The 26,085-nt window shown below is 40.0% G+C and overlaps 4 protein-coding genes across 11 annotated transcripts in view; 3 read left to right on the top strand and 1 right to left on the bottom strand.

Moving 5' to 3' along the window:
- The first annotated feature begins 353 nt into the window (after positions 1 to 353).
- LOC306846203 (uncharacterized protein) lies at positions 354 to 4,621 on the top strand. Of its 2 annotated transcripts, XM_079379368.1 has the most exons (4): positions 354 to 433; positions 526 to 598; positions 779 to 973; positions 3,118 to 4,621. In XM_079379368.1, exons 3-4 carry the CDS (start codon positions 871 to 873, stop codon positions 4,086 to 4,088), a joined length of 1,074 nt encoding a protein of 357 aa, XP_079235494.1. In that variant the 5' UTR covers positions 354 to 433; positions 526 to 598; positions 779 to 870; the 3' UTR covers positions 4,089 to 4,621. The 2 variants fall into 2 exon arrangements, with proteins under 2 accessions (XP_079235494.1, XP_079235493.1); XM_079379367.1 differs by having other exon boundaries at positions 376 to 598.
- Positions 4,622 to 5,964: 1,343 nt separating this feature from the next.
- On the top strand, positions 5,965 to 14,510 carry LOC306846185 (tripartite motif-containing protein 16-like). The gene is made up of 7 exons (XM_079379339.1): positions 5,965 to 6,609; positions 6,939 to 7,034; positions 7,115 to 7,348; positions 7,609 to 7,768; positions 7,912 to 7,959; positions 8,184 to 8,723; positions 14,450 to 14,510. The coding sequence occupies exons 1-6, from the start codon at positions 6,037 to 6,039 to the stop codon at positions 8,699 to 8,701; spliced, it is 1,629 nt and encodes a 542-aa protein (XP_079235465.1). The 5' UTR covers positions 5,965 to 6,036; the 3' UTR covers positions 8,702 to 8,723; positions 14,450 to 14,510.
- A 48-nt stretch (positions 14,511 to 14,558) lies between these two features.
- The window catches only part of fggy (FGGY carbohydrate kinase domain containing), a 27,743-nt gene continuing 16,216 nt past the window's right edge, over positions 14,559 to 26,085 (bottom strand). For 2 of the 7 annotated variants that reach the window (XM_079379329.1, XM_079379332.1), the window contains exons 15-16: positions 24,819 to 24,880; positions 23,748 to 24,677 (exon numbers count right to left, since the gene is read on the bottom strand). In XM_079379329.1, the coding sequence (XP_079235455.1) occupies positions 24,590 to 24,677; positions 24,819 to 24,880 (150 nt within the window). In that variant the 3' untranslated portion in view covers positions 23,748 to 24,589. Of the gene's footprint in view, positions 14,917 to 22,352; positions 22,480 to 23,059; positions 23,177 to 23,706; positions 24,678 to 24,818; positions 24,881 to 26,085 lie in introns of those variants that run through there. The other 5 variants (XR_013782049.1, XR_013782050.1, XR_013782051.1 and 2 more) reach the window with 5 other exon arrangements.
- LOC306846217 (peroxiredoxin-6-like) lies at positions 19,279 to 24,392 on the top strand. Its single transcript, XM_079379386.1, has 5 exons — positions 19,279 to 19,411; positions 22,066 to 22,222; positions 22,295 to 22,441; positions 23,318 to 23,464; positions 23,547 to 24,392. Exons 1-5 carry the CDS (start codon positions 19,320 to 19,322, stop codon positions 23,688 to 23,690), a joined length of 687 nt encoding a protein of 228 aa, XP_079235512.1. The 5' UTR covers positions 19,279 to 19,319; the 3' UTR covers positions 23,691 to 24,392.

Genomic DNA, 26,085 nt, shown 5'->3' with positions numbered 1-26,085 from the left:
TACCCTGGTTTACCCTACCATCAGTAAACAACCCCAGAGCTCACAACCAGACGGTCTTTACAGGTTCATATTATCATTAAAAGCCAGTTTCTCTCTGAAGAGAATGAATGGCATTGCTTCTGGAACTGGCTGTTGCTCTTTATTGTGACCGTGTTTGTGCTCTGTTGGTGGTTTCTGCTGTTATGGGCTGATAGTCTGTATGTAACAGTAGCTATGAGCAATATGTGTTCACATTTTAATGTGAAAACAAAAACTTTTAAGCAAAAAAAAATCTCGTCCTGCACCTTTAACAAAAGCGTTCATCTGATTGGCTGAAAGCAGCCTGTGCCCAAGTAGGGCTCGCGCCTGTGCTCGCGTACTTCCGGGTGTCGCGCCAGCGGAGCAGCGGCCATTGAAATGACCGGAGACGGGCTCTGCTGAGAGGAGCATCACGGTAACATCACTGTTTCCCTGTCGTTACAGTCTGGACATGATTCGATAGCAGCTGATATAAGAGCACTGATTCTGATCTGCTTCTGTCTCCAGTGCTGAAGAGAGTGGACCAATACATAACATGCATAGGGTTGTTTTCTGCTAATAAACTCCATAAACACGACAGGTATGCATGTATTTGCTGAAGTGCAGAACAAATATAGTTCACTAATATAACGCCTCACAGATGTTCAGTTTCTGCTGATCTGATCTCATAAACCCTGATAGAGTTATTATTCCACTGATATACATATATTTGTGACAGCGACAGGAATAATTGTGTTTATTTTAATATTCACACAAACAGGTCCACTGGAAATCCTCTTACATCACATATTTAATATTCAGGAGTGATGCTATGATGAATTCTCTGCTCTATATATTCTCCCGCGGTGAATAATGACTGATTTGAGCTACGCTGCTGGGAAGATGGAGTTTGTTCAAGAGGAGAGTGATGAAGAAACACACAGAATGAAAGAAGAAGACACTGAACAACACACAGGTTGCTCTCTTCATTTATGACTGATGTGTGAACATAATATGAGCTGTTCATTTTTAGGTTTTTTTCTCAACTAGTCACATTAGTTTGGCTATTTTCTCAGATTCTCGGGGAGTGATGTAAGGCCACGTACACACTGCAAGTTTCAGGAGTGACAACCGTATTTATTCCATGTGTGCACAGAACAGCACTCACTCCGCATTTGTAACCATAGCAACATCTTGCAGGAGTCAGGAAAAGTTTAGCCTTTTGTTCTGTGCCATTTTTTGACTAAAGACTCTTTCCGTACACGTTCCGTACACACTGCACAGAATTTCTGTAAATGCGGTTATCACTCCTGTATTTTTCGGGAGTTAATGCGGTTCTCGAATGCGGTTGTCACTCCTGTATTTTAGTGAATTATGTGTGTACAGAACACGATTAAGGAGTAAAAGGTGAACTGACAACCGAATTTAACTGCAATGTGTACGTGGCCTAAAAGTACAAAAAAGTGATGGTTCAGTATATAGAGTTGAAATCAAAAGATTTTGAAAACTTTTTGAATTTGAGGATCAGGTACTTAATCTGTCTTCTGGGAAACATCTTCTGTAGCTTCTGAAGGGCAGTGCTAAATGAAAAAAAAAATGATATTACGGCAAAATAAGAAAGATGTACTCATTCATTCTGTTCAAAAGTTTTCACGCCCCAGCTCTTAAAGCATGGTGTTTCCTTCTGGAGCATCAGTGAGCGTTTGAATCTTCTGTAATAGCTGCAAATGAGTCCCTCAGTTGTCCTCAGTATGATTTTGAGATCCATCTTTTCACTCTGTCATTGTTGGAAAGGGTTCAAATACACAAAAATGCTGGAAAACCAAATAATTTGTGGGAGCTGAAGGATTTTTCTGAAAAACAGCAGGAAGTTTAACTGTTCAAGACAAACAAGGCACTCATGAACAACTATCACTAAACAAAAAGAAAAAAAACACAGCTGTGGATCATTTAGCTATCAACAGTATTAAGAATCTAGGGGGTGTAAACGTTTGAACAGGGTAATTTAAAAAAAAATCAACTATTAATTTATTTTGTAGACTATATGTAAATGTATTTTATGTGAAATATCTTATTCAGGTCAGTACTAAATAAACAATAACATGCATTTTGTATGATCCCTCTTATTTTGGTAAAATAATATTTTGACCTCAACTGTACCTCAGTTTTGAAGTCATGGTTCAGAATGTTTTCAGTACAAGAACAAACAACAACAACAACAAAATGTAAGGAGGCTTTTTTAAAATGATGTATTATTATTATTATTATGAAACACTGAACAAACTATGGCTTTGTCTTAAAATAAAAATGACTGCTGCAACACACTCTTCATACTGCAGTTTATGGTGCTGGTGTAAATGGGGAAGAGATTTTAAAGCTTCCGCTTTTGATTGAAAAACATTTTAGCAAATATATATTTTAGTCTGTCTGATGTACATGCGCACGCTGCCGCTCCTTCACTGAAGTCTAACAGAGACTCGCTTGATGGCAGGATGAACTTTAGAAAATATACAAATATGACTGTAAGATGTCAGTTATGTGCTAGGAAAACACGTCTCAAATGCATTAAACAGCACACGCATCTGACAGGTCACTTTAAACTGTATATTTGTGATTTCTCCTTTTCGTTTAGTTTAGCTTGAAGTACTAAAATAACTAAAACTAAATAAACTAAGATTAATAAATACATTTAAAAAACGGCAAAAACATGCAACAGAATTATTAAAGCTTTAGCTCAAATTAAAGTGTAAATAGAAATTAAATGAATAAAACCAAATTCAAAATACTAACAAAAACTAAGTACATCACTGATAGTAAGATAAGATATAAAGCAGGCCTCAGGTGTAGGAGTTTTGGGTCTTAATCAACGCTACACACATGCATACATAATAAACACTTATAGTATGAATACATGAATCATTACAGCCCTACTGTACACCTCTAAATATCATTAGTGATTGTACTTCATAATATCTAAATTCATTAATAATAATATGACTTGGCCTCACGTCACGTCCTTTCCTTTTTCCTTTTCATTAATAATAATATGAATGTTGTCATTGGTTTGTGTCCAGGATCAGTTCCATGTGTTCATCTGGACATCTTAATTTCTGGTTTTAGATCTGCTGGAAGTGAAGGTGGAAAGTGATGCAGTGAACGCAGTGGAGGAGGATCATCAGAAGATCATGACAGAAGAACAATCACAGACTGAAGAGGATTTCTCCCAGAAGAGAACAGGAGCCAAGAAATCTCCGTTCAGCTGCCCTCAGTGCGGGAAGTGTTTCACGCTCAAAGTCAACCTCAACAGCCACATCAGAATCCACAGCGGAGAGAGAAACTTCAGCTGTCTGCAGTGCGGCAGCAGTTTCTTCAAGAACGCAGACCTGAAGAGACACCTACAGACTCACAGCGGAGAGAAGCCCTTCAGCTGCCCGCACTGCACCAAGAGCTTCACACGCAAGGAGAGCCTGGAGAACCACATCAGGATCCACACGGGAGAGAAGCCCTTCACCTGCCTTCTGTGTGACAAGAGCTTCATCCGCAAGGGACACTTCAAGAACCACATGAGGATTCACTCTGGAGAGAGACCTTTCACCTGTCACGAGTGCGGGAAGAGCTTCACACAGGCTACGATCCTCAGAAACCACCAGCACTCGCACTCTGGAGAACGACCCTTCGGCTGCGATCGGTGCGGAAAGAGCTTCATCTCAGCAAAGCACCTGAAGATCCACCAGAAGATCCACCAGAAGCTCTTCCTGTGCTCCTTCTGTGGAAAGATGTTTTCACAGCTGGGTTATCTGAAGGAGCACCAGAAGATCCACACCGGAGAGAAAGCTCACGTGTGCTCGGTGTGCGGGAACAGCTTCTCCAGAGCCAAATATCTGAAGGAACATCAGAAAGTCCATACGGGAGAGAAACCCTACAAGTGCTCGCACTGCAACAAAGGTTTCAGTCAGTCGGGGAACCTGAAGATACACGAGAGAGTTCACACCGGAGAGAAACCGTACCGCTGCCTGCCGTGTGGAAGGAGCTTCATCACCTCCAGCGCTCTGCTGTCACACAGGAGAAACTGTCACCAGAAGTTATCTTAGTCAGCAGGAGAGATAAACTTAGACCTCATCATGCAAAGTCATTGGATTGAACTTCTACATGCTGAAGAGAACCAGCACTTTCCATATTAAATATTTTAACTGTGCACTGTAACGTTTGTCAGACAATGACAATAAGTCTATAACTTCTCCATGCATATCTCATCAAATTCATTATACCAATCGCAGTTTGTGAGAGTGAATCAGTTTGGCCACGTTCATTCATTACTGAATAGGGTACTTTAATATTATTTATTCACTTTAAACAAGACCACTGTATTATGCTTGGATGGTACTTTATGAAATGTGTGTAAATGAGAGCAGAATGTTGTACAGAAATGCTCATTTATTGAGCACAGAGGACAGATGGTCTTGAGTTCAGCAGATATTCAGTATTGTTTCAGCATTGTGTCTTAGTTCTGTGGTAATAAAAGCAAGGCAAGTTTATTTATATAGCACAGTTCATACACAGTGGTAATTCAAAGTGCTTTACATAAAAGGAAGTGACATAGTCATTAAAATTAACATAAACAAGGAATAAAAAAAAATCACAATGATAAAAACAAAATGATATAAAAATTTATTTAAAAACGATTTTAAAACAGTTAAGAATAGAGTGCATCAGTTGGGACATATAGCACAGTGCTCATTCAGTAAATGCACAGCTAAACAGATGAGTTTTGAGTCTTGATTTAAATGTGGCTAATGTTTTAGCACATCTGATCTCTTCTGGAAGCTTGTTCCAACCGCGGGCCGCATAATAGCTAAAAGCAGACTCCCCTTGTTTTGTGTGAACCCTTGGTATTTCTAACTGACTCGATCCTAATGATCTGAGTGGTCTGTTGGGTTTATATTCAGTGAGCATATCAGCAATATATTTAGGTCCTGGGCCATTGAGTGACTTATAAATGAGTAAAAGTACTTAAATCAATCCTAAATGTAACTGGAAGCCAGTGTAAGGACCTGAGGACTGGTGTGATATGCTCAGATTCTCTGGTTCTAGTCAGAATCCTGGCAGCAGTGTTCTGGATGAGCTGCAGCTGTCTAATGGTCTTCTTGGGAAGGCCGGTGAGGAGACCATTACAGTAATCCACCCTGCTGCTGATAAAGGCATTTCTCCAAGTCTTGACTGGAAACAAAACATCTAATTCTTGCAATGTTTTTGAGATGATAGTATGCTGATTTAGTTACTGCTTTGACATGACTACTGAAACTAAGGTCTGTCTCCAGAATCACCCCAAGATTTCTGACTTGATTTTTAGTTGTTTGACCCCTAGAGTCAAGGTATGCATTCACCATGAGAACTTCATCTTTGTTTTCAAATGCAATGACTTCAGTTTTCTCCTTGTTTAACTGAAGAAAGTTCTGGCACATCCAACTGTTAATTTCATCAATGCATTGGCAGAGGGAGTCAATGGGGCTGTAGTCATTTTGGAGATAAGGCTAGGTAAATCTGGGTATCATCAGCATAGCTGTGATAGGCAATTTGGTTCTTTCTCATTATTTTACTTAGTGGGAGCATATACAGGCTAAACAAGAGCGGTGCAAGAATTGAGCCTTGTGGGACTCCACATGTCATGGCCGTCCACTTAGACTCATGCTCTCCTATACTCACATAATAACCTCTCCCTTCTAAGTATGAGTGCTGTCTCTGTGCTGTGATGCACGATTATCAGGGTTTCCCATTTCTAGTCCAGGAGAGTCACTTTCCTACAGAATTTAGTTTGATCTCTGATTAAACACACCTTAAACAATTGGTCAAGGACAGTCAGGTGTGTCGAAACTAAACTCAGGAATGAGGAACCTGTTTTACAGACTCACAGACACACCTGTTTCACACACATCACTCAAAGACAGAACCAGGAAACAGGAATCACATGAGTTCAGGGAAAGAGAAACTGAAGTGTAGTTGAGCTGTTGTGTGTTTGTGTCTCTGTATTTGTGCAGTAAAATGGCAGAAGCCAGATTTTCTCAGGATGAGTTCATGTGTCCGGTGTGTCTGGATCTCCTGAAGGATCCAGTGACCATCCAGTGTGGACACAGTTACTGTAAGAGCTGTATCACAGACTGCTGGAATGAGGAGGATGAGAAGAGAGTCTACAGCTGCCCTCAGTGCAGACAGACCTTCAGTCCAAGACCTATTTTAGGTAAAAACACCATCTTGGCTGAAATGCTGGAGAAACTGAAGAAGACTAATCTTCAAAGTGCGGTTCCTGCTGGAGCTGGAGATGTTCAGTGTGACGTCTGTACTGGAAGAAAATACAAAGCCGTCAAGTCCTGTCTGGTGTGTCTCGAGTCTTACTGTCAAACTCATTTTGAGCGTCATGAGGAGTTTCATATACGTAAACCACACAAAGTGACTGAAGCCACTGGACGACTGCAGGAGATGATCTGCCAGAAACATGACAAGCTCCTTGAGGTTTTCTGTCGCACTGATCAGGAATGTATTTGCTTGCTGTGTTTGGTGGATGAACATAAAAACCACGACACTGTATCAGCTGCAGCACAGAGGACAGAGAAACAGGTAAACAGCATAAAGTAATGGAGTGAATTTTTCACCTGTTCTTTGACTAAATACATAATGCTATAAGTTAAAATACAAGTTAAAGGCATTGACAGGCTAATTCCTGTTCAGTAATTCTGACTGAATCCAGATGATTTTAATCATTTATAGTTTAATTTTGATTATTGTAACTAATCCTCCTCTGGAGTTTGAACCTATAGCCATTAGTTATCAGTTTAGATAATTAGCCTTTAAACTCTCACACTACATTTCCTGGATTCATCTGTTCACATGATGATTTAGTGCCAGTAGTTTTCTGTGAGATTCACTATCATGTGTTTGACCTGCAGAAGCAGCTGAAGGAGACACAGAAGACGCTCCAGCAGAGAATCCAGCAGAGAGAGGAAGATCTCCAGCAGCTGAGAGAAGCTGTGGAGTCTCATAAGGTGAGTCTGGAGAAGAAGAGAAGTTTGTCTCCGTCTCAGTTCAGACTCACTGAAGCCTGAATCACTGTGTGTCCTAACAGCGCTCTGCACAGACAGCAGTGGAGGACAGTGAGAGGATCTTTACTGAGCTCATCCGCTCCATTGAGAGAAGCCGCTCTGAGCTGATACGGCTGATCAGAGATCAGGAAAAGCAAGCAGTGAGTGGAGCTGAAGGACGACTGGAGAGACTGGAGCAGGAGATCAATGATCTGAGGAGGAGAGACGCTGAGCTGGAGCAGCTTTCACACACACAGGATCACATCCAGTTCCTGCAGGTAACACAGATCTAGAAGAACAGCATCATAGTGGACTTGGGCAGATCCTGCTGTGACACCAGACTCACAGAGAAACATTTCATGAGTGTCTTATTATATAATCAGCAGTCAGGCTCTCAGCTCATCATCTTGTTCTGAAAGAGATTAATGGCTGTCAGCTCTGGAAATCTTGCTCGAATAAGTCTCATCTTTTCTTTCACTTGTATAAATGGTGTCGTCCCCGTGTGGAGCTGATGAGTTGTGATTTGTGTTTTCTGTAGAGTTTCCAGTCTCTCTCAGCTCCTCCTGAATCTACAGACGTAAATGATGATCTCTTCAGTTCTCTCGTCTCTTTTGATGATCTGAGAGAATCTGTTCATCAGCTGAGAGACAAACTGGAGGATTTCTGCAAAGAGGAGCTCAAGAAGATCTCAGACAGAGGTAAAGTCCTGCAGATTCATCTGCTCTCAGAAACCAGTCCATCATCATCATCTCATATCATGGAGAACATCATATTAGAAATGTGTTAGGAATGGATGCAGGATCATGAGAATCACACTGTTCATGTCTGTTGATCTCCACAGTCACATTCACCAACATTGTTCCCAGGACCAGGAACCACTTCCTACAATGTAAGTCAGTAAGAAAACAAGCAGAAAAACTCTCTGAGTGTGTTCATGTTCTTCTGTAGAAGGAGAAAGAGTTTTATAATTGATGATGTAAATGATGATTAGCACAGGATATCTGGTCATCTGTACTGAGACACTGATGATACACTGAACATGAAGAGTTCAGCTACATGAACAGATCAAACAGATTCATAATTCCTGATTCTGATGTGTTTTATTTCCATCAGATTCCCAGCAGCTCACTCTGGATCTGAACACAGTGAATAAATGCCTCCGTCTGTCTGAAAGAAACAGAGTGATTACTGACACTGACACAGATCACCAGTATCCTGATCATCCAGACAGATTTGATGTGTATCAGGTGTTGTGTAGAGAGCGTGTGTGTGGACGCTGTTACTGGGAGCTGGAGTGGAGTGGAGGTTATGTGTTAATATCAGTGTCATATAAGAGCATCAGCAGGAAGGGACTGGGTGATGAGTGTGTGTTTGGATCTAATGATCAGTCCTGGAGTTTGTTCTGCTCTTCCTCCAGATACTCATTCAGACACAATAACATACAGACTCTTCTCTCTGTGAAGCCCATCATCAGGAGAATAGGAGTGTTTGTGGATCACAGAGCAGGAACTCTGTCCTTCTACAGCGTCTCTGACACAATGACCCTCATCCACACAGTCCAGACCACATTCACTCAGACCCTCTATCCTGGGTTTTGGTTTGGTCTTGGATCATCAGTGAAACTGTGTTGAGGAATCAGAATAGACTGATGAGGTCTTCCGGCATGCAGTCGAGTGAGTGAGTCGCGTCCGGGAGCTGCTCCGTAAATTTTATTTCTTCTCAATAGTCAAAGGGAACATTAGGTATTCTTAACACTTTAAGACGACGTATACAACGCTAGAGAACATTTGAATGCTCGCTGGAGCCTGTTATTTTCGTTGCTATGCCTAAATCTAAACGCGCTTCTCCTGCTCCTGATGAAACTGACGAAGTCGGCAACATGGCCACGGCCGCTCCGGGGTTAACGCCAGCTCTTTTAAAAGAGATGCTTACCACAACAATTCGTGAGGAAATCGCGTCGCTAAGGACTGAGTTTCTCGCTGAAATACACGCCTCTACAGCTGCCCTTCAAGCCACTATTTCCAGTCATGGCTCCAAAATTAAAGACATTGAAACTTCGATGAACAGCGTGGACGAAAGGCTCGACATTTTAGAGCGCAAATGCCAGTCCATGGAAAGAGATAACGAGGAGTTAAAGTAAGTAAGGCGGATGATCTGGAAAACCGATCGCGTCGGAACAATCTTCGTATATTAGGTATCCCCGAAAATGTTGAAACGTCCAAACCCTCTCAGTTCATGGCATCGTTCTTCGCAGAACTTTTCGGGGATAAACTACCTCAGACGCCGGAGATTGAGCGCGCACATCGGTCCCTCGCACCTAAACCACGATCCGGCGCACCACCGAGACCCATGATTGTACGCTTCCTTCGTTTCCAAACCAGGGAAGAAATTTTACGATTGTCACGCGAGCATGGAGAGCTGCGCTACAAGGAATCCAAGATTTTGATCTTTCCTGATTTTTCCGTGGAACTCAAGAAACGACGGGATCAGTTTAAGTCAGTCAAGACGGAATTACATGGAGCTGGTGTCAAATTCAGGATGCTGTATCCCTGCAGACTTCTCCTTTCATTCAACGGTGAATCGCACAGCTTTGACAAGCCAGATGCTGCGTCTACCTTCCTTGCCACCGTGGTTAAACCCAAACAGTCAAGCGAAGTAGCCGCTGTGGAAATAACAGGGAAATAACACCAGTAGCTATTTTTGGATAATACTCCACTCGGGGCAGTAGCCCTACTTGAGCCAGGTCTGCGCCCTGATCGTGGCATTGAAGTACTGCATTGTATCGGACTCTATGAACATTTTGCATTATAAACATGCTACAGACCATGCAACTTTTATTATTATTATTTTAACATGCGGTCTGTGAACTTTTTGTTCCCTTTTTCCTTATATATTTCCAATCTGTTGCGGAGCTCTCTCCGAAAGTTCAGCGGAGAGAAGGTTTGTGTGCTCTTGTGGGAAATGTTCGTACTACCTATGTACAGGGGTTTAATTTTTATTTTTTATTTATTTATTTTTTGTTGTTCTTACACTCTTATCTTAGATATGTCAAGACAGAAGAAAGCCATATTCATGTTTTCATCATTTATATACTTCTTGTTGTTGTTATAACCAATGACCACTAGCTTAAGCAAGGCCCAGTCTGGGGGTTTGTGTGTAAACTTTACCAGTTGGAATGTCAAAGGCTTAAACAATGTAATTAAACTCAACAAGGTCTTGTCACATTTAGAACATTTAAATACTCATATTGGTTTTTTGCAAGAGACCCACTTAAAAAACCCAGATCATACCAGACTTTGTAAGAAATGGATAGGTCAAGTATTTCATTCTAAATTTCTCAGTAAATCTAGAGGGGTGGCAATTATTATCAACAAATGTATACCATTTTCTCCTTCACAAACCTTAGTCGATTCCGGTGGTAGATATGTTATAGTTTCAGGCCTTCTTTATGGTTTAACAGTGACTCTCGCTAATATATATGCACCAAATTACGATGACGAAAATTTTATCCAGAAAATATTTTCTTTACTCCCTGATCTAAACTCACACTATCTTATTATGGGAGGTGATTTTAATTGTTCTCTGAACCCTTCTCTAGACCGTTCATCTACTAAACCTGCCCAACCCTCTAAAACTGCAATTACGCTTCAAACGCTTTTATCTACTTGCGGTCAGGCCGATGTATGGCGTTTTTTATATCCAACAGCACGACAATATTCATTTTTCTCTCATGTTCACCACAATTACTCCCGCATTGATTACTTTTTCTTAGACAAGAAATTGTTGTCTAAAGTGAAGGCCTGTTCATATGCCAGCATTGTTATATCTGATCATGCTCCACTTTCACTCTCTCTTCAGTTTCAAGATAAGATGTTGGGTTCTCGAAGTTGGAAATTTAATTCTCTACTGCTCTCGGATAAAGCATTTTGTGATGCATTGAAAAATCAATTAGATATATTTTTGGAGATAAATACCATCCCTGAGACCTCACCCTCTATAATTTGGGAATCTTTTAAAGCATATGCTCGGGGTCAAGTTATTTCATATTCAGCTTGTGTAAATAGACAAAGAAGGAAGAAGCTAGAAGAATTATCTCTTGAAATAATTCAGCTTGATTCAGCTTATGCAGCTTCTCCAGATCCTGGAATTTACAAAAAAAGACTCAAACTTCAATCAGATTTTAATATGTTATCAACCCATCAGGCTGAAAAGTTATTGCTGAAGGCTAAATATGCATTTTTTGAGCATGGTGACAAGCCAAGTAAACTTCTTGCACTTCAGTTAAAGGAAAAATCAGCTCAAAATGTAATTTCTAAGATTCGGTCTTCCGATGGCAATCTGATTACTGACCCTGTTAGTATTACTAAACATTTTAAAGATTACTACTCTTTGCTATACAAGTCAGAATCCCCCACGGATAGGTCCCTTATGGAAAGCTTTTTTGAACCATTGCCTATACCAACAATAACAGACGTAATGAGAGAAGAGCTAGAATTACCTTTTTCCGCAGAGGAGATAGTGCAAGCAATTGAGAGTATGCAGAATGGCAAGACACCTGGGCCGGATGGGTTCCCTGTTGAATTTTTTAAGAGGTTTTCTCAAACACTTAAAACACCGCTCCTAAACATGTTATTGGACTCCTTTAATAATGGCTGCTTGCCTTCAACTCTCCGTCAGTCTTGTATTTCTTTGATTTTGAAAAAAGATAAAGACCCACATGAATGTGGTTCGTACAGGCCAATCAGTCTTTTGAACGTAGATGTAAAAATACTGGCTAAAATGCTTGCAAAGCGTCTGGAATCAGTTTTACCGTCAATCATACATAGCGACCAAACTGGTTTTATTAAAAACAGATTACTGTCTCATAATATTAGAAGGGCATTAAATATAATTTATTCCTCTAACTCTCATCCATCAGAGGCTTTTCTACTGCTTGACGCAGAGAAGGCTTTTGATCGGGTGGAATGGGATTACCTTTTCTATGTGCTACAGAAATTCGGTTTTGGCAACACGTTTTTATCTTGGATAAAACTTTTGTATTCCTCCCCAGTATGCTCTGTGCGGGCCAATGGAGTATCCTCCTCTACTTTCCCCTTAAAACGTGGCACCAGACAGGGCTGCCCACTTTCACCTTTGCTTTTTGCATTGGTAATTGAACCACTGGCAATTGCCATTCGTAGTGAGCAGGCTATACAGGGAATTAGGAGAGCGGATGCTGTTCATAAAATCTCATTATATGCCGATGATGTGTTGCTATATATCTCTGATCCGGCTGTTTCTTTGCCCGAAGCTCTGAGAATTATAAACTCCTTTAGCCTCTTCTCCGGCTATAAATTGAATATAAATAAAAGCGAGTTATTTCCAATAAATTTTCAAATTTCTGATTTACCAATGTGTACTTCGATGTTTAAAGTCGCTTCTCATAGTTTTAAATACTTAGGAGTAACAATTACACGTAAGTGTTTAGATCTATTCAAGGCTAAGTTTACTACACTCCTCCAACGAGTCCAGAAAGATTTTACTCGCTGGTCGGCTCTTCCCCTTTCATTAGCTGGACGTGTGAATTCAGTGAAGATGAATGTTTTACCTAGATTTCTGTATTTATTTCAATGTGTACCAATTTTTATACCCAAATCTTTCTTTAAGACTCTAAATCAACACATCTCATCTTTTATTTCGAACAAAGGACCAGCCAGAATTCGTAGAGAAATACTTCAGAAACCAAAGCTTGAGGGTGGGCTTGCCCTCCCTAATTTCTTATTTTACTACTGGGCAGCAAATATACACTCTACATTATTCTGGTTTCAAAGTCATTTTGGGCTCAGTGATTGGGTCCCATCTTGGGTCAGTATTGAAGAGTGTTCCTGTTCTCCTGCCTCGCCAGCCGCACTATTGTGTGGCCCTCTTACTACCATCTCGCGCTGTCCTTATGGTAATTCCATTGTCCGGCAATCGTTACGAATTTGGTCCCAATTTCGAACCCATTTTGGCCTTCAACGCTTACCAGTGGTTTCACCTATAAATCGCAACCCTTTATTCCCCCCTTCACTTAATGACAAGGCATTTAATAGTTGGCAGAGAGCCGGGATTTCAGTTGTCAATGATATTTACGTTGATAATGTTTTTCCCTGCTTTTCTCAGTTGAAACAAAAATTCTCCCTCTCTAGTGCACAATTTTTTAGATATTTACAGCTCCGAAATTTTGTTAAAAACTCATTCCCTGATTTTCCGAATCTTCCTCCAAAATCTCCCCTTGATCAGATTCTTGAAGTAGCCTTAGATAAAAGGGGTGTGTTGTCTACGCTATACAGGCTGATTTCCTCCATCTCCACTTCCTCTCTCTCTTTTATTAAACAACAATGGGAGTCGGATCTCTCCCTCACATTTGATGACGAGACTTGGAACCAGATTCTGTCCCGGGTTCACACCTCCTCTATCTGTGCACGTCATAGTCTTATCCAATTAAAATTTATTCATCGAATTTACTGGACAAAAGTGAGGTTGGCAAAAATCAAGCCTGGTATTGATCCTCTCTGTGATCGTTGCCATCAGGCCCCTGCAGATTTAATACATATGTTTTGGTTATGTCCATCCATAACTTCTTTTTGGCTATCAATCTTTAATAGTTTTTCTTTAGTGACAAAGAAACAGATCGAACCTTGCCCTTTGGTTGCACTTTTTGGACTTTCTTCACATGTCAATGGTTTGCCTGGAAATACTGCAAAGACGTTTGCCTTTTTAACACTATTAGCTAGGCGGCGCATTCTTCTGCTGTGGAAACAAAAATTCCCTCCATCATTCGATGACTGGATGAGAGATGTTTTGAGCTTCATTCATTTGGAAAAAATTAGATATACATTAAAAGGCAACACTGGTATATTTTCTGAGATCTGGGATCCCTTCATTACTTTTTTTTCTGAATATGTCAGTACTTCCTCAAGAGTGTGTCAACCTAAGCATTAAGATGTTTTTATGATCATGGCTTGAATCTGGTTAGGAGTATGTGATTATATGTGTGGATACTTACATATATGTATATACTTTCTAGCTGTAAGGTTCTGCTAGTGGAAGTAGAAGCATACATTTGATAAATGGTTGAAATGTCTAAACTTTAATGCTCCTACACATGCTATATTCGAGACATTATGCTTGACATTCTTTATTATTACAATATGTATTGTTTTTTTCTATTTTGTTTTATTTAGTTTGATTATATAATTTTTTTTTTGTTTTTTTTTTCTCCTCTAAGGGGTGGGAGGGTGGGGGTGAAAAATATTTTTTTCATGATTCTCCTGTATCTGTATCTTGTTATTATTATGAAAGTTCAATAAACAGATAAAAAAAAAAAAAAAAAAAAAAAAAAAGAATAGACTGATGAGAGATTCTACCCATAATGCTTTGAGCTGCAGGATTAATCAGTAATAGCGAGATGTTATAGAGTTTCTTGCACAAAACATTACACATCTCTCACAAAGCAAACACTTATTTCCAAACAATTTTAATTCTTATAAAAATTGTGCTTTTGCATAATAACTCACGCAAATGATTGGCCACATACACGCCAAACTTCACAGATATGACAAATGTGCAGGAGTTTGTCAGGGTTTCCGCGGGGTCTTAAAAAGTCTTAAATTGTACAAGAAAGTCTGAATTATGATTTCAAGAGGTCTTAAATTTGGAGACGGAAAGACCAGAATTGCGATATGGCTGAATGTGATGATTAAACTTCAAAAGGCTATGATTTCATGAGATAAACATGAATGCTGTAAGTTCAGAGTCCGGTGCTGCGCTGCTTTGTGTTCTGCCGTTACCGGGAAAACCGCTCTATTTCTGCCAAACACGCCACCTGCTGGCAGAGAATGAATCAGTTAACAGGTTAAACTAGTGCCTTCTTTCACTGCACGTCTCTATTACAATGCATTTAGAAGGATCACATAATTGAAGATATGGGGCATAAAATGTATAGCCTATATTTATATTACTTCATATAGTTAATATCACACGAAGACTGTCATGTTTTTTCTTCAAAAGTCAGGATGATTACAAATGTGATATTGATTTTATGCAACAGTTCAATAAACAAGAAGTTAATATTAAGAGACTTACGTTTTAGACACCATATTGCCTGTTTTTGCTCTATTTCTACAACAGAAATCATTCCAAACACAGCCACAGCACTGTTTTGTGTCTCTGAGCAACATGACGGTGATTCGTTCCTGAATGAATCAACTGTTTCAATGATTCGGTTCAGTCGCAGTGACTCAATTATTAATGCTGACTGTCACATATTGGACGATTTAATTTAATATTTAAAGTATCTTCATTTTTTAAAATAGTTTTAAACATCAGTTTTCAGTGTTTTGTGTTTCAAATATCAAAACATTATTTATCCATTATTAACTGCAGGTTAGCATTCTGTGTCCCTCTGAGCTGCATGAAACAAGATTAAATACATCTAAATGCCACTTCAGATGCATTGCAATGATAACTTTTGTTGATACTAATATCATCTCCGTGGTAACAGCCCAAATGCAAGAATTTGCCTCAAAAGATGATGCACACTTTTGGAAAAAACGGCTTAAAGGTAAAAATGCCCATAAAACTTGTTGGAGAAGATTAATTTCTATTATTGATGTGAACTGACCGCACAGAATATGTCAGCTGTCCACGGTAATCTTTAAGATACCAGCACAATAACACACTAATTTATTAATAATAATTTATATTATTAATACTATTGACTTTACCATTAATAATGGTTTAAAGGCTGAAATGTAAAGTTCATGCGAATGCCACCACTGTCGATGATGTATCCGAGGAATTGAACGGTGGGTTGGTGGCATTTCTCAGCTTTGAGGTACAGGTGGAATTTCCTTACCTGCTTGAGGGCCTCCGCAACGTGGTGGCAATGTTCGGCCAGGCTCCGGGAGTAAATGAGGATATCGTCAATATACACGATGACGAAGCGGTGGAGAAACTCCCGGAGCACCTCATGCATGACATCTTGGAAGATGGAGGGAGCGTTGACTAGCCCGTACGGCATTAGCCTGTACTCATAGTGGCCAGTTGGGGTCACGAAGGCAGTCTTCCATTCGTCTCCCTGACGAAGGCAAATGAGGTTATACGCGCTGCGGAGGTCCAATTTTGTGAAGATGATGGCACCGCGTAGATGTTCCAGGGCTGCTGGGACGAGGGGAAAAGGATACCGGAACTTAACTGTGATGTCGTTGAGTTTTCTATAATCAATGCATGGGCGCAAGCCTCCGTCCTTTTTTGCCACGAAGAAGAAGCTGGAAGCAGCAGGGGATGTCGATGGAACGATATATCCTTGCTTCAAGGCCTCCTCAATGTACTCCTCCATGGCCTTCTGTTCAGGAAGTGATAAAGAATAGAGTTTGCCGTGGGGCACTAACTCACCTGGAATAAGGTCGATGGCACAGTCCCCATGGCCGATGTGGTGGAAGCTGTGCAGCTCTCTTAGGGCAGATGTCGCTAAAGGGGGTGTAACAGCATGGAATTTCGACAGACTGCTTCTCGACGGGAGTCTCGATGGAGGTGGAGTAAATGGCTAATGGGACTGGAACCGATGATGAGGGCTGAGGGAGATCCAGGAAACATTGTGAGAAGCAGCTGTCACCCTACTTTAGGACCTCACCCGTTCTCCAAGAGAGGATGGGGTTATGCTGCACTAGCCAAGGACGTCCGAGAATGATATCCACAGTGGAGCCCTCCAGAACCAGCAAATGCCACGTCTCAAGATGGAGTTGCCCTATCCGGAGTTGAATGGGTCCCGACTCCCACACTATTCTTGACGTGACGTCGAGTGAGCGGTTTACCAGTTATGGATTGGATTGGATATGTGGTTTCGGTGGCCGAGGTCAGGAGTCGGAGCTGACGGCAGAGACTTCTGGTGATGAAATTGCCCGCTGAGCCGGAGTCAAGGAGGACAGATACTGAAAGGGTAACATTAGAGGCAGTAAGTTGAGCGTATGTGGAGAGAGGATTCATCTTCCTTAGAGAAGGTTGGATTGCACTCACCAGATGCCGTGGAGGACGAAGGGGACACGCCAAGATCATGTGTCCATTAGCTCCACAGTATAGGCACAGCCGTCTCTGCCGCTCAGCTGGGGATAGACGGAAGGAGTCGGTTTGCATGGGTTCTGGAGGGCTACTACTCTCTGGCCGGCGATTGGGAGGAGTGGCAATGGCTATGGGAGGGTCAGGTGGACATTTTGCCATGCGGTTGGAGCAGCGAATGGCAAGTTGAATAAATCGTTCGAGTCCCATGGAGCAGTGTTAATTTCGTTGACGAAGACGACGACGACTGAAACGCGCTGATAGAAGTGCTCCACTTCTTCAGTTCTCATACAGTGCGCGATCAGTTCTCAGCGCTCAAATACACACACAGCAATCCACATGTCTCTCATGTAGAGTATCTCACGGAAATACAGTCCGTTATGGTTTAAGTGAGCTTAAACAGGTGGGTGAAAACTGAATGTATGTCAGTAGGCTATTACATGCATACCTTCCGTCTTAAATGGACAGCATTCCTAATTATCTGTCATAAATGTTAACCACCAGAAGATGTTAAATACATGTATACTTGTTAAGTAAACCTACTGTATCTGAAAAATGAGTTTAATTTATATCTCTACCAAAAAATGAAAATTTATTCCAGTTTTTCCAAATTCAATCCTTGATTCAAATTTCTCATAACTAAGCTTAATTGATTTGGTCTAAAGAGAGAAGTATTGATGACTATTTTTGTTTGAATACTACATATAAAATAGCTACCAAAATAAATGTTGGTAACTGCAGTTTGACTAAAAGTAATGACTAAAAGTTGACAAAAATGCAATGACTTTTCGTCGACTAAAACTAGACTAAAACTATGAAAGACTCAAATGACTAAAATGTGACTAAGACTATTAAGCTTTTTAGTCTCAAGATAAAGACTAAGACTAAATCAAAAATGCCTGCCAAAATGAACACTGCCATGGAGTCGTCATAAGCTGCTAAGTGCAGTCGGAGTTTCGGATCCAATCCTTGTCGATAGGCCGTTAGGAGAGACTGCTCATTCCAACCACTCGCAGCCGCTAGAGTTCTGAACTTGAGCGAATACTGGTTAATAGACAAAGAGCCTTGTGTAAGAATCTATAGTCTGCCTCGACCCAGCTTCCACTCCGCAATATGTTTGATCATGCTCATTTCCCCAAATGGCTTAATTATTATAGAGAATAGGGAGGTCGGCAGTTGTGTTGCTTGTATTTGGGATGAACACATCCTGAGGAAATGGCCACCAATTGTAGCATGTGAGCAGGTGTGGGACACTGAGAACTACCTCAGACAAAGGGGTGTCAGAACCTAGTTAACATACAGACTACAGCTGTTACAACATGAGCAACTTCATTTACATGAACCCGAGGTGCTACATGTACTTTGTCACTGCTATGCTGCAATAAACATCTTCATCAAGATCTTCAAAGTCCTCTTCACTTTTTCTTACACTGGCGAGCCACCCAGTGAGGGTTTTCCGGAAAAAAGCGCAGGGAAAGGTAAGAAAAGCGGTTTCTTTCTTATATGCTGTTTTTGTCAGGGAACCCCCTCGTTTTAAAAAATGTAGAAAATAAAATTTTAAGGACAGAAGACAGTAGTCTGGTTTAGTCAGTATCAGCAGGAGGAGGTCTTAAGCCTATTCTTTACAAATTCTGTTTAAGATTCTAACGGAACTGAATCAGCCTGAAGCAGTGTGGTGGCAGAGCTGTACTGGAATTGTTGTTTCTAAAGTAACTGAAGCAAAGTGCTTAAGTCAAAGTTTCTAAAGTAACCGAAACTTGGTGTTGGTCTGTTATAATTCTGTTAAGATTCTAAATCAATTGAATCAGCCCGACGTAATGTGGTGGCAGAACTGTATTAGACCTATTGTTTCTAAAGTAACTGAAACAGAGTTGTAAGTTTCTAATGTAATTGAAACTGACTGTGAAGTTGTGATAGTTCTGATGAACACCAAATACACAAAATAATGTTCTTTTTAGCAACGTGATATGAACCCTTAAAAAAAAAGGCATTGCAAAAATCTGAAACCGGTGAAATAAACACTAATGTAACAGCGAGTGAGGGGAAACACTGCAGTAAATCACCATACGTGTAGAAAACGCCTTCTCTCACACACCCTCCCACACACCAAACCACAGTTCCCAGCATGCAACACAGAGAAAGAGAGACGGACAGACAGACAGATGCTGCAGGATGCCAGGGATGCTGTTAGGAGACGTCTTTCCCAACTTCGAAGCCAATTCCACTTTTGGCAGAATGAAACTGCATGATTTTCTGGGAGATTGGTAAGTGTCTTGTGATGAGAGTGTGTTGTGTGTTATTTGTGCTGCTCTTCACAGATACAGTGGTTTTATTCTCAATGCCCACTTCCTGAAGATACATCTAACAATATCCCTCTCTTTGCTCTCGTCCTCTGTGTTCTTATTCTTCAGTGTTGTTTAACTGTGTAAGGAAATGAACTCAAATGAATGTCTTGGATATAAGATATGAGTTGTGTGGCTTGGCTATAAGCGAGTCTCTCTCTTAAAGTCCTCACAATGGACAATGCAAAGTTTGTACATGTCCAAAGCTGCTGTCTTTGTCTAAATCGTGGTTGTGTTTGTAGGTCAGGCCCCATTTTTTCCTCTTCAGCTACATCATGAAAACGCTGACAGAGTCTGACACACATAAAGACCAGAGTCAGCTAAACACACTTTCACTGAGTGTGTGTGTGTGTGTGTGTGTGTGTGTGGTTCAGGTAAACCATATGCTGTGGACTACATGTCCTCAGAAGGATAGTAAAACCTGACATTTTTGACATTGTGTGGCCATTTTTTGAGGAGAACAGTGAATAAATCACAAGTGTGTCTGAGCAGCACAGATGAAGAGTGTTCAGTGATCTCTTGTTGAATGTGCTGCAGTGATGGAGTGGCTTGACCATAAACGAAGCGGCTCCTCACTGTAATGCTGCTCTTTTCTAGTTATCAGGTCAGACCATCACTCAACCCTGAGAAACTGAATCATCTGTGCTTTTGAGGGTTTTCTGTCTGTTTGCCAGTGTTCAGTCATCTCTGATTCAGCCTGATATTCAGAGAATCTTTTACCAGTCAATGACCTTGGATCGGTTATTGAATTATTGAGCACCTCTGGCCATCAAGACACTCAAAGTCACTGATAAAATGCCTTCAGCAAATGGAGGATTGACCCTCGTCTCTTTTCTGTGGTCTGTTAGTCGTCAGAGCCGGTAAACCTCTATAGAGGTGAATAGAAACTACAACAAATATAAGTTTCACATTCACATTTCCTCCAACAGCAAAAAAGAAAAAAAAAGACACTTGATAGCTTTTCTATGACTTTGCAGAAGAGGAACAAATGTGGAGAGATTGATTACATTGCTCAGAAAACAGATGTCAGATCTGGAGTCAGTCCCTCAGCCATAGTTTCAGAAGCACTCATTTACTATCATTTAATGCCACGGTAATAGAGCACACAATACAGACTTTATAGACTGTACATTAAAGTTTTCAAAATGGAAATTTAATGAACTTTGCTAGATTTACAATGTCCATAACTGTGGACACACATCATCTGTGGAAAGGACCCACAAAGCCGCTTTAAGACGAGCCTCCGAGATCAGAGAAGAAAAGCGTAGCACTGCGACGCTACACTGAATAAACTGCTTTTGTGGGAAAATAGCTTATTTAATGAATCAATAGCCTGTCAGCTACGCTTCAACATGTTTGCCATCAAACATCCATTTTGGATTGATATATTTTCAGTTTACACCCCCCCAAACATGCTTTTATAAGACAATGCACAGACCAGGTAGGATTCATTCTTACAGCACTTGATTGCACTGGTATCTGCAAACACTGACTGACTGCTGCAAAGCTGAAATTCAGTTATATTAAGGCTATAATGTGATTTATTATAGTAATAGATAACGTGGTTATCAAAGCACACATGATCCAATCCAGTGGTAGAGCTGCAGAGGTTGTATCTCTCAATAATACGTCCGTCTCTGGAGTCCAAACACTGATCGGATGGCTGGTCCGGTGCATTGCTTATACTTTACTCATAATTTAAGGCAAATTTTTCAAATATCTGTCACAGACACCAAAGGACCTGAATGAAAGCACAGACATATAATAATCTACAGTTCTTTATAAGTAAACAGGGGCTTGAAGGTATTGTATAACTCAAGACTGGTCTGAAGACCATTTGCTGGTCTGGTCTGGTCTGGTCTGGTTTATGTGGTCTTGACCAGTGTTGGGGAAAGTTACTTTTAAAAGTAAAGCATTGCAATATTGCTTTACTCACTAAAAAAGTAAATAATCGCGCTACTAAGTTACATTTTATGAAAAGTGATGTGCTACATTACTTTTGCTTTACTTCTTCTTATCTGGGCTTATTCGTCTTTAATATAAAACACTTCTTCTATTGGCAAATGTAAAAGCCCTTTCAGACCAAAAGTGAAATGAATAAATCTCAGACTGAAGGAATTAAATACTTAAAAGTGTTTTATGTTAACATTTAATTGTTGCAGATTTGTGTCATATTCTAAGTTTGCATTTCACAGTTTTTATTCGTTTTGAGGAATACTGAATGTTTTTCTGCAAGTGAAATGGGCAAATACATGCATGTTGACATTAGTCTAGAACTACAGTAAGCATGGTGTTTGCATGCATTTACTCCTGATTTCTCTCAACGTAGGGACATGAAAATGGAAAATAAGTAACTTGCGTTACTGATTTGAAAAAGTAACTCCGATATTTCCTTTGAAATTAAAAAGTAACGCATTACTTTATTAGCTACTTGAAAAGTAATCCCGTAACCCACGTTACTTGTAATGCGTTCCCCCAACACTGGTCTCGACTGCTCCACTAGTTGAAGGATTCTGAATCTTTTAAAGCACAGAAACATCTGTTATTGTGACTCCATGAGTGTGTTTCTCCATCAGCTGGGGCGTCCTGTTCTCTCATCCTCGAGACTTCACTCCCGTCTGCACCACTGAACTCGGCAGAGCTGCTCAGCTCAGTCCTGAGTTCAGCAAGCGTAACGTGAAGCTGATGGCGCTCTCCGTCGACAGTCTGGAGGAGCATCAGCGCTGGAGCAAGGTTTGCCTCCGTCAGTCTGAAGTGTGTGCTTCTGTTGATCAGCTGCTGATGAGTCTCGACGGCTGATTTCAGGACATCATGGCTTACAATAACGCAGAGCCTGGGAGCCAGTTTCCCTTCCCCATCATAGCGGATGATCGGCGGGAGCTGGTGGAGAGACTGGGCATGCTGGACCCGGAGGAGAAGGACTGCAGCGGGATGCCTCTCAGCGCCAGATGTGTAAGAGCAGAATTCATCAATACAGCTTTGAAATAGGGCTGGAAATTAGCGTGGAATGAGTTTTGGGCTTTTCTTTTTCAACAAGTGGTAAAGAATGTGTTTGTCCAGATCAGAAGGTCAAACTAATTACAGTAAAACAGGACCAGCAGGTTTTCTTCCTCACATTGATAACTCATACAGAAAGTCTCATCTCAGCACTTTTGATGAATGTTTATGCTATTTTTAATTTCATCTGAATATCAACATTTGTGAGATTGTGGAAAATAGTGACATTGTATTATATGTTGAATATCAAAGATTTTTGTTGATGAGGGATCTGTGGACACATCAATGTTTTTAGATTTGTGGAATAAAAATTGTAGTTTGTAATTTAAAGTAAAAAGATAAAATTAGACCCTTGGGGTCAGATGGGCCGCTAGAATTGGCACAGAAGCCCTTAAGTGGCATGTGGTTACTAGTGTTATTTTTCCATTTAATATTTAATTATTTAATATTTCCATGAATTAGATGTACATTTCAAACACCTTCATTAAAACCTCAAAAAAGGTTAAAACATTAAAAAACTGAGTAAAATCATTAAATTTCCATTCATGTTATGGCCATATGACACATCTTCAATCAAAATATGGGCAGTTAAATATGTTAAATATTTACATACCTTTCAGATGAATCTCTTTTAGTGGGATTCTGGTTTTTCTATCAGCTCTTCAGTTATTCATCTAGAGTGTCAAAACGCTGTTTTAAATAGAATAGCTGATTTAATATTTTAAATTACTGACACTTTAAAAATACATAAATATTACATTCTGTAAAGGTTTGATCAAATTCCATAAACTAGCATTGAATGATCTCTGAACGCGTGTATTCTTCACTCAGGTGTTTGTGATCGGCCCGGATAAGAAGTTAAAGCTCTCCATTCTCTATCCTGCAACAACAGGACGAAACTTTGACGAGATCCTGCGTGTCATTGACTCGTTACAGTTAACGGCACACAACCGTGTGGCTACGCCTGTGGACTGGAGGGTGAGCACCGTCTGTTTGGAGATCGATTAGTACCGTGTTGATTCTTCTGTCTGTGTGTAATGTGTGTGGATCTGCTCTGAAGCTTGGAAACAGTGTGATGGTGCCTCCTAGCATCCCTGAGACGGAGGCCGCGGCGCTCTTCCCTGCTGGAGTCTTTACCAAAGACCTGCCGTCTGGGAAGAAATACCTGCGCTACACACCACAACCCAACACACAGCAGCAGTGAACTACAGACCAGTGGTCATCGGAAATCAGGACGCAAAGTCCCCACAGCTTCATTTTTAATGCTTTATTTTAATCCACTGTTAATTAGCGTTCCAGAAAGATCCAAAAATGAACATTTGCTGTTAATTTAGTCACCCTCAGGCCATCCGAGATGTAGGTGACATTTTTCCTCAGCTTCCCATTTTTGAGAATTAAAAGAAAGTATATCAAAGAGCACAAAATGAATCCTGGTGGCTCCTGATGATATATTGAGGTCTTATGAAGCGAAACGATTTGTTTGTGCAAGAAACTAATTTTGTGTTCCATGATATATATTTTTTGACTCAGAATACCAGCCGCTGTATAAATCACCAAGAACTACTGCTTCAGCTACACATCTTCTGTACTGCTCTACTGAAGAAAAAACCTTCTACATCTTATATAATCTGAGGATGAATAAATTAATAGCATATTTTCGTTTTTGGTTGAACTGACCCTTTGGGTGAACACATTTTCCAGATTTAACAAATATTTCTTAAATTTTTCAAAAAACAAAATTCTGATTTGGATTTTTACATTTTCAAAGTAATAAATGATTTATTATTTGTTTTACATTTATTCCAAAATAACTCAATGTCATGTATTTTATTTGTGAAATCATTTTTAGTTTTTAAAACACAAATAAATGATGCTAAACTGATCTTTAATAAAAGGCTTGTTTTGCACGTGGTTCCTCTCGTGAGTAGCTTTTAGCTGAAGTGCTTTAACAGATTTTATCCTGGTGATATTTAGGTGAGAAAGGCTGAACACAGAGTATTTTGTGTAGTTTGTGTGCTCAGTAAAAGCACAGATGAATGGAAATCAAGTGTTTTTATGGTCATCTTCACCTCAAGCATCTCAGCGTTTAATCAGAACTGTGTGTCAAACTGCTTCAGCCTCCATCAGCGCATCACACTCCTTCTGATGATCATAAAGACGCAGAAACACAGCGTACTTCCTCCTGTAGAAGCTTTACACAGACAAACATTCATTATTACTAGTGCAGGTACAGATGAGTGTATTGGTTCTGACACAGAATACAATCTCAGATACTCATGGATTAATGCTATATTATATCGAGACACATCTTGAGCACGTCGCTGAATCGCACCTCTCTAGCTCAGGGTTTGGTCTGACAACACGCCCGATTCTGGTCATCCTCCTCATTGCTTCCTAGAAACACAGCAGAATATTCCTTTGTCAAGTCAAGTCGCATTCATTCCTACAGCACTTTATATAATACAGCTTTACAGGAAAACAACAGTGTTAAATGCTGTAAAACTCATCTATTTCAGCTGCTCAGAAGAAAACAGCATCATTATTCAGATTAATTCAGATCTGACTGTCAGTGCAGCTGAACTGATGATGATGAACTCAGTTATAGACCTTTTTTAGGGGACTTCAGTTCTATTGTTTGTCTGTAAGTACAGGAATGAGTTCTCCTTTGTTCTCCATGTAAATAAATTCATGCAAATAGAAACAAAAGTATGTCAAAATGCCAGTACCCATGTAAGCATGGTCGGTTATGTCTTAAGGGTCCGTAAACATTTAAGAAAATATTGGATGTATGTCAATATAATGGATCTGTGCAGGAGGTCTTTAAGTGATGACATCTCAAATGTTGGAATTGTAAAGTTACATGAGTCAAAAACAATGAAAGTAATAACTTTATTTATTTATTTATTTAGGGGCAGTGAATGTAAATGTCTGATCTACTGGCCTGACCACCAGTCCTTAGTGTTGAGCAGTAACACTGGATATAATAATGACATGATGGCAATATTCTGTTCAGAAAGACTGCCATCATTATATAATTTAAAACCTTTTTGTATTCATTTGGTACCAGTTTAAGTGGTAGACTACTTCTGACGTACTATATGTGACCCTGCAGCACAAAAGCAGTCATGAGTAACACAGGTATATCTGTAGCAATAGACAACAATACATTGTATGGATCAAAATTATACATTTCTCTTTTATGACAAAAATCATTAGGATATTAAGTAAAGATCATGTTCCATGAAGATATTTTGTAAATTTCTTACCATAAATATATCAAAACTTCATTTTTGATTAATAATATGCATTGCTAAGAACTTCATTTGGACAACTTTAAAGGAGATTTTCTCAATATTTTGAGATATCGTATTTAGCGAGTGCATATATAGTGAGTATATATAGTGAGCATATATAGTGAGTGCATATATAGTGAGTATAGTGAGTGCATATACAGTGAGTGCATATATAGTGAGTATAGTGAGTGCATATATAGTGAGTGCATATATAGTCAGTATAGTGAGTATATATAGTGAGCATATATAGTGAGTATAGTGAGCATATATAGTGAGTATATATAGTGAGTGCATATTTTATTTATT

The sequence above is a fragment of the Barbus barbus genome, assembly GCF_936440315.1.
Source record: "Barbus barbus genome assembly, chromosome: 26".
NCBI classification, from domain to species: domain Eukaryota; kingdom Metazoa; phylum Chordata; class Actinopteri; order Cypriniformes; family Cyprinidae; genus Barbus; species Barbus barbus.
The sequence above is the reverse complement of the archived record's forward strand: the minus strand, read 5'-3'. Positions and strand labels throughout refer to the sequence as shown.

Coding starts and splice junctions, on each gene's coding strand:
- LOC306846203 (XM_079379368.1), top strand. CDS start 871: ATGACTGATTTGAGCTACGCTGCTGGGAAGATGGAGTTTGTTCAAGAG. Junction 974..3,117: donor AGACACTGAACAACACACAG/GTTGCTCTCTTC, acceptor TTCTGGTTTTAG/ATCTGCTGGAAGTGAAGGTG.
- LOC306846185 (XM_079379339.1), top strand. CDS start 6,037: ATGGCAGAAGCCAGATTTTCTCAGGATGAGTTCATGTGTCCGGTGTGT. Junction 6,610..6,938: donor CACAGAGGACAGAGAAACAG/GTAAACAGCATA, acceptor TTTGACCTGCAG/AAGCAGCTGAAGGAGACACA. Junction 7,960..8,183: donor CAGGAACCACTTCCTACAAT/GTAAGTCAGTAA, acceptor TATTTCCATCAG/ATTCCCAGCAGCTCACTCTG.
- LOC306846217 (XM_079379386.1), top strand. CDS start 19,320: ATGCCAGGGATGCTGTTAGGAGACGTCTTTCCCAACTTCGAAGCCAAT. Junction 19,412..22,065: donor CATGATTTTCTGGGAGATTG/GTAAGTGTCTTG, acceptor TTTCTCCATCAG/CTGGGGCGTCCTGTTCTCTC. Junction 23,465..23,546: donor CTACGCCTGTGGACTGGAGG/GTGAGCACCGTC, acceptor TCTGCTCTGAAG/CTTGGAAACAGTGTGATGGT.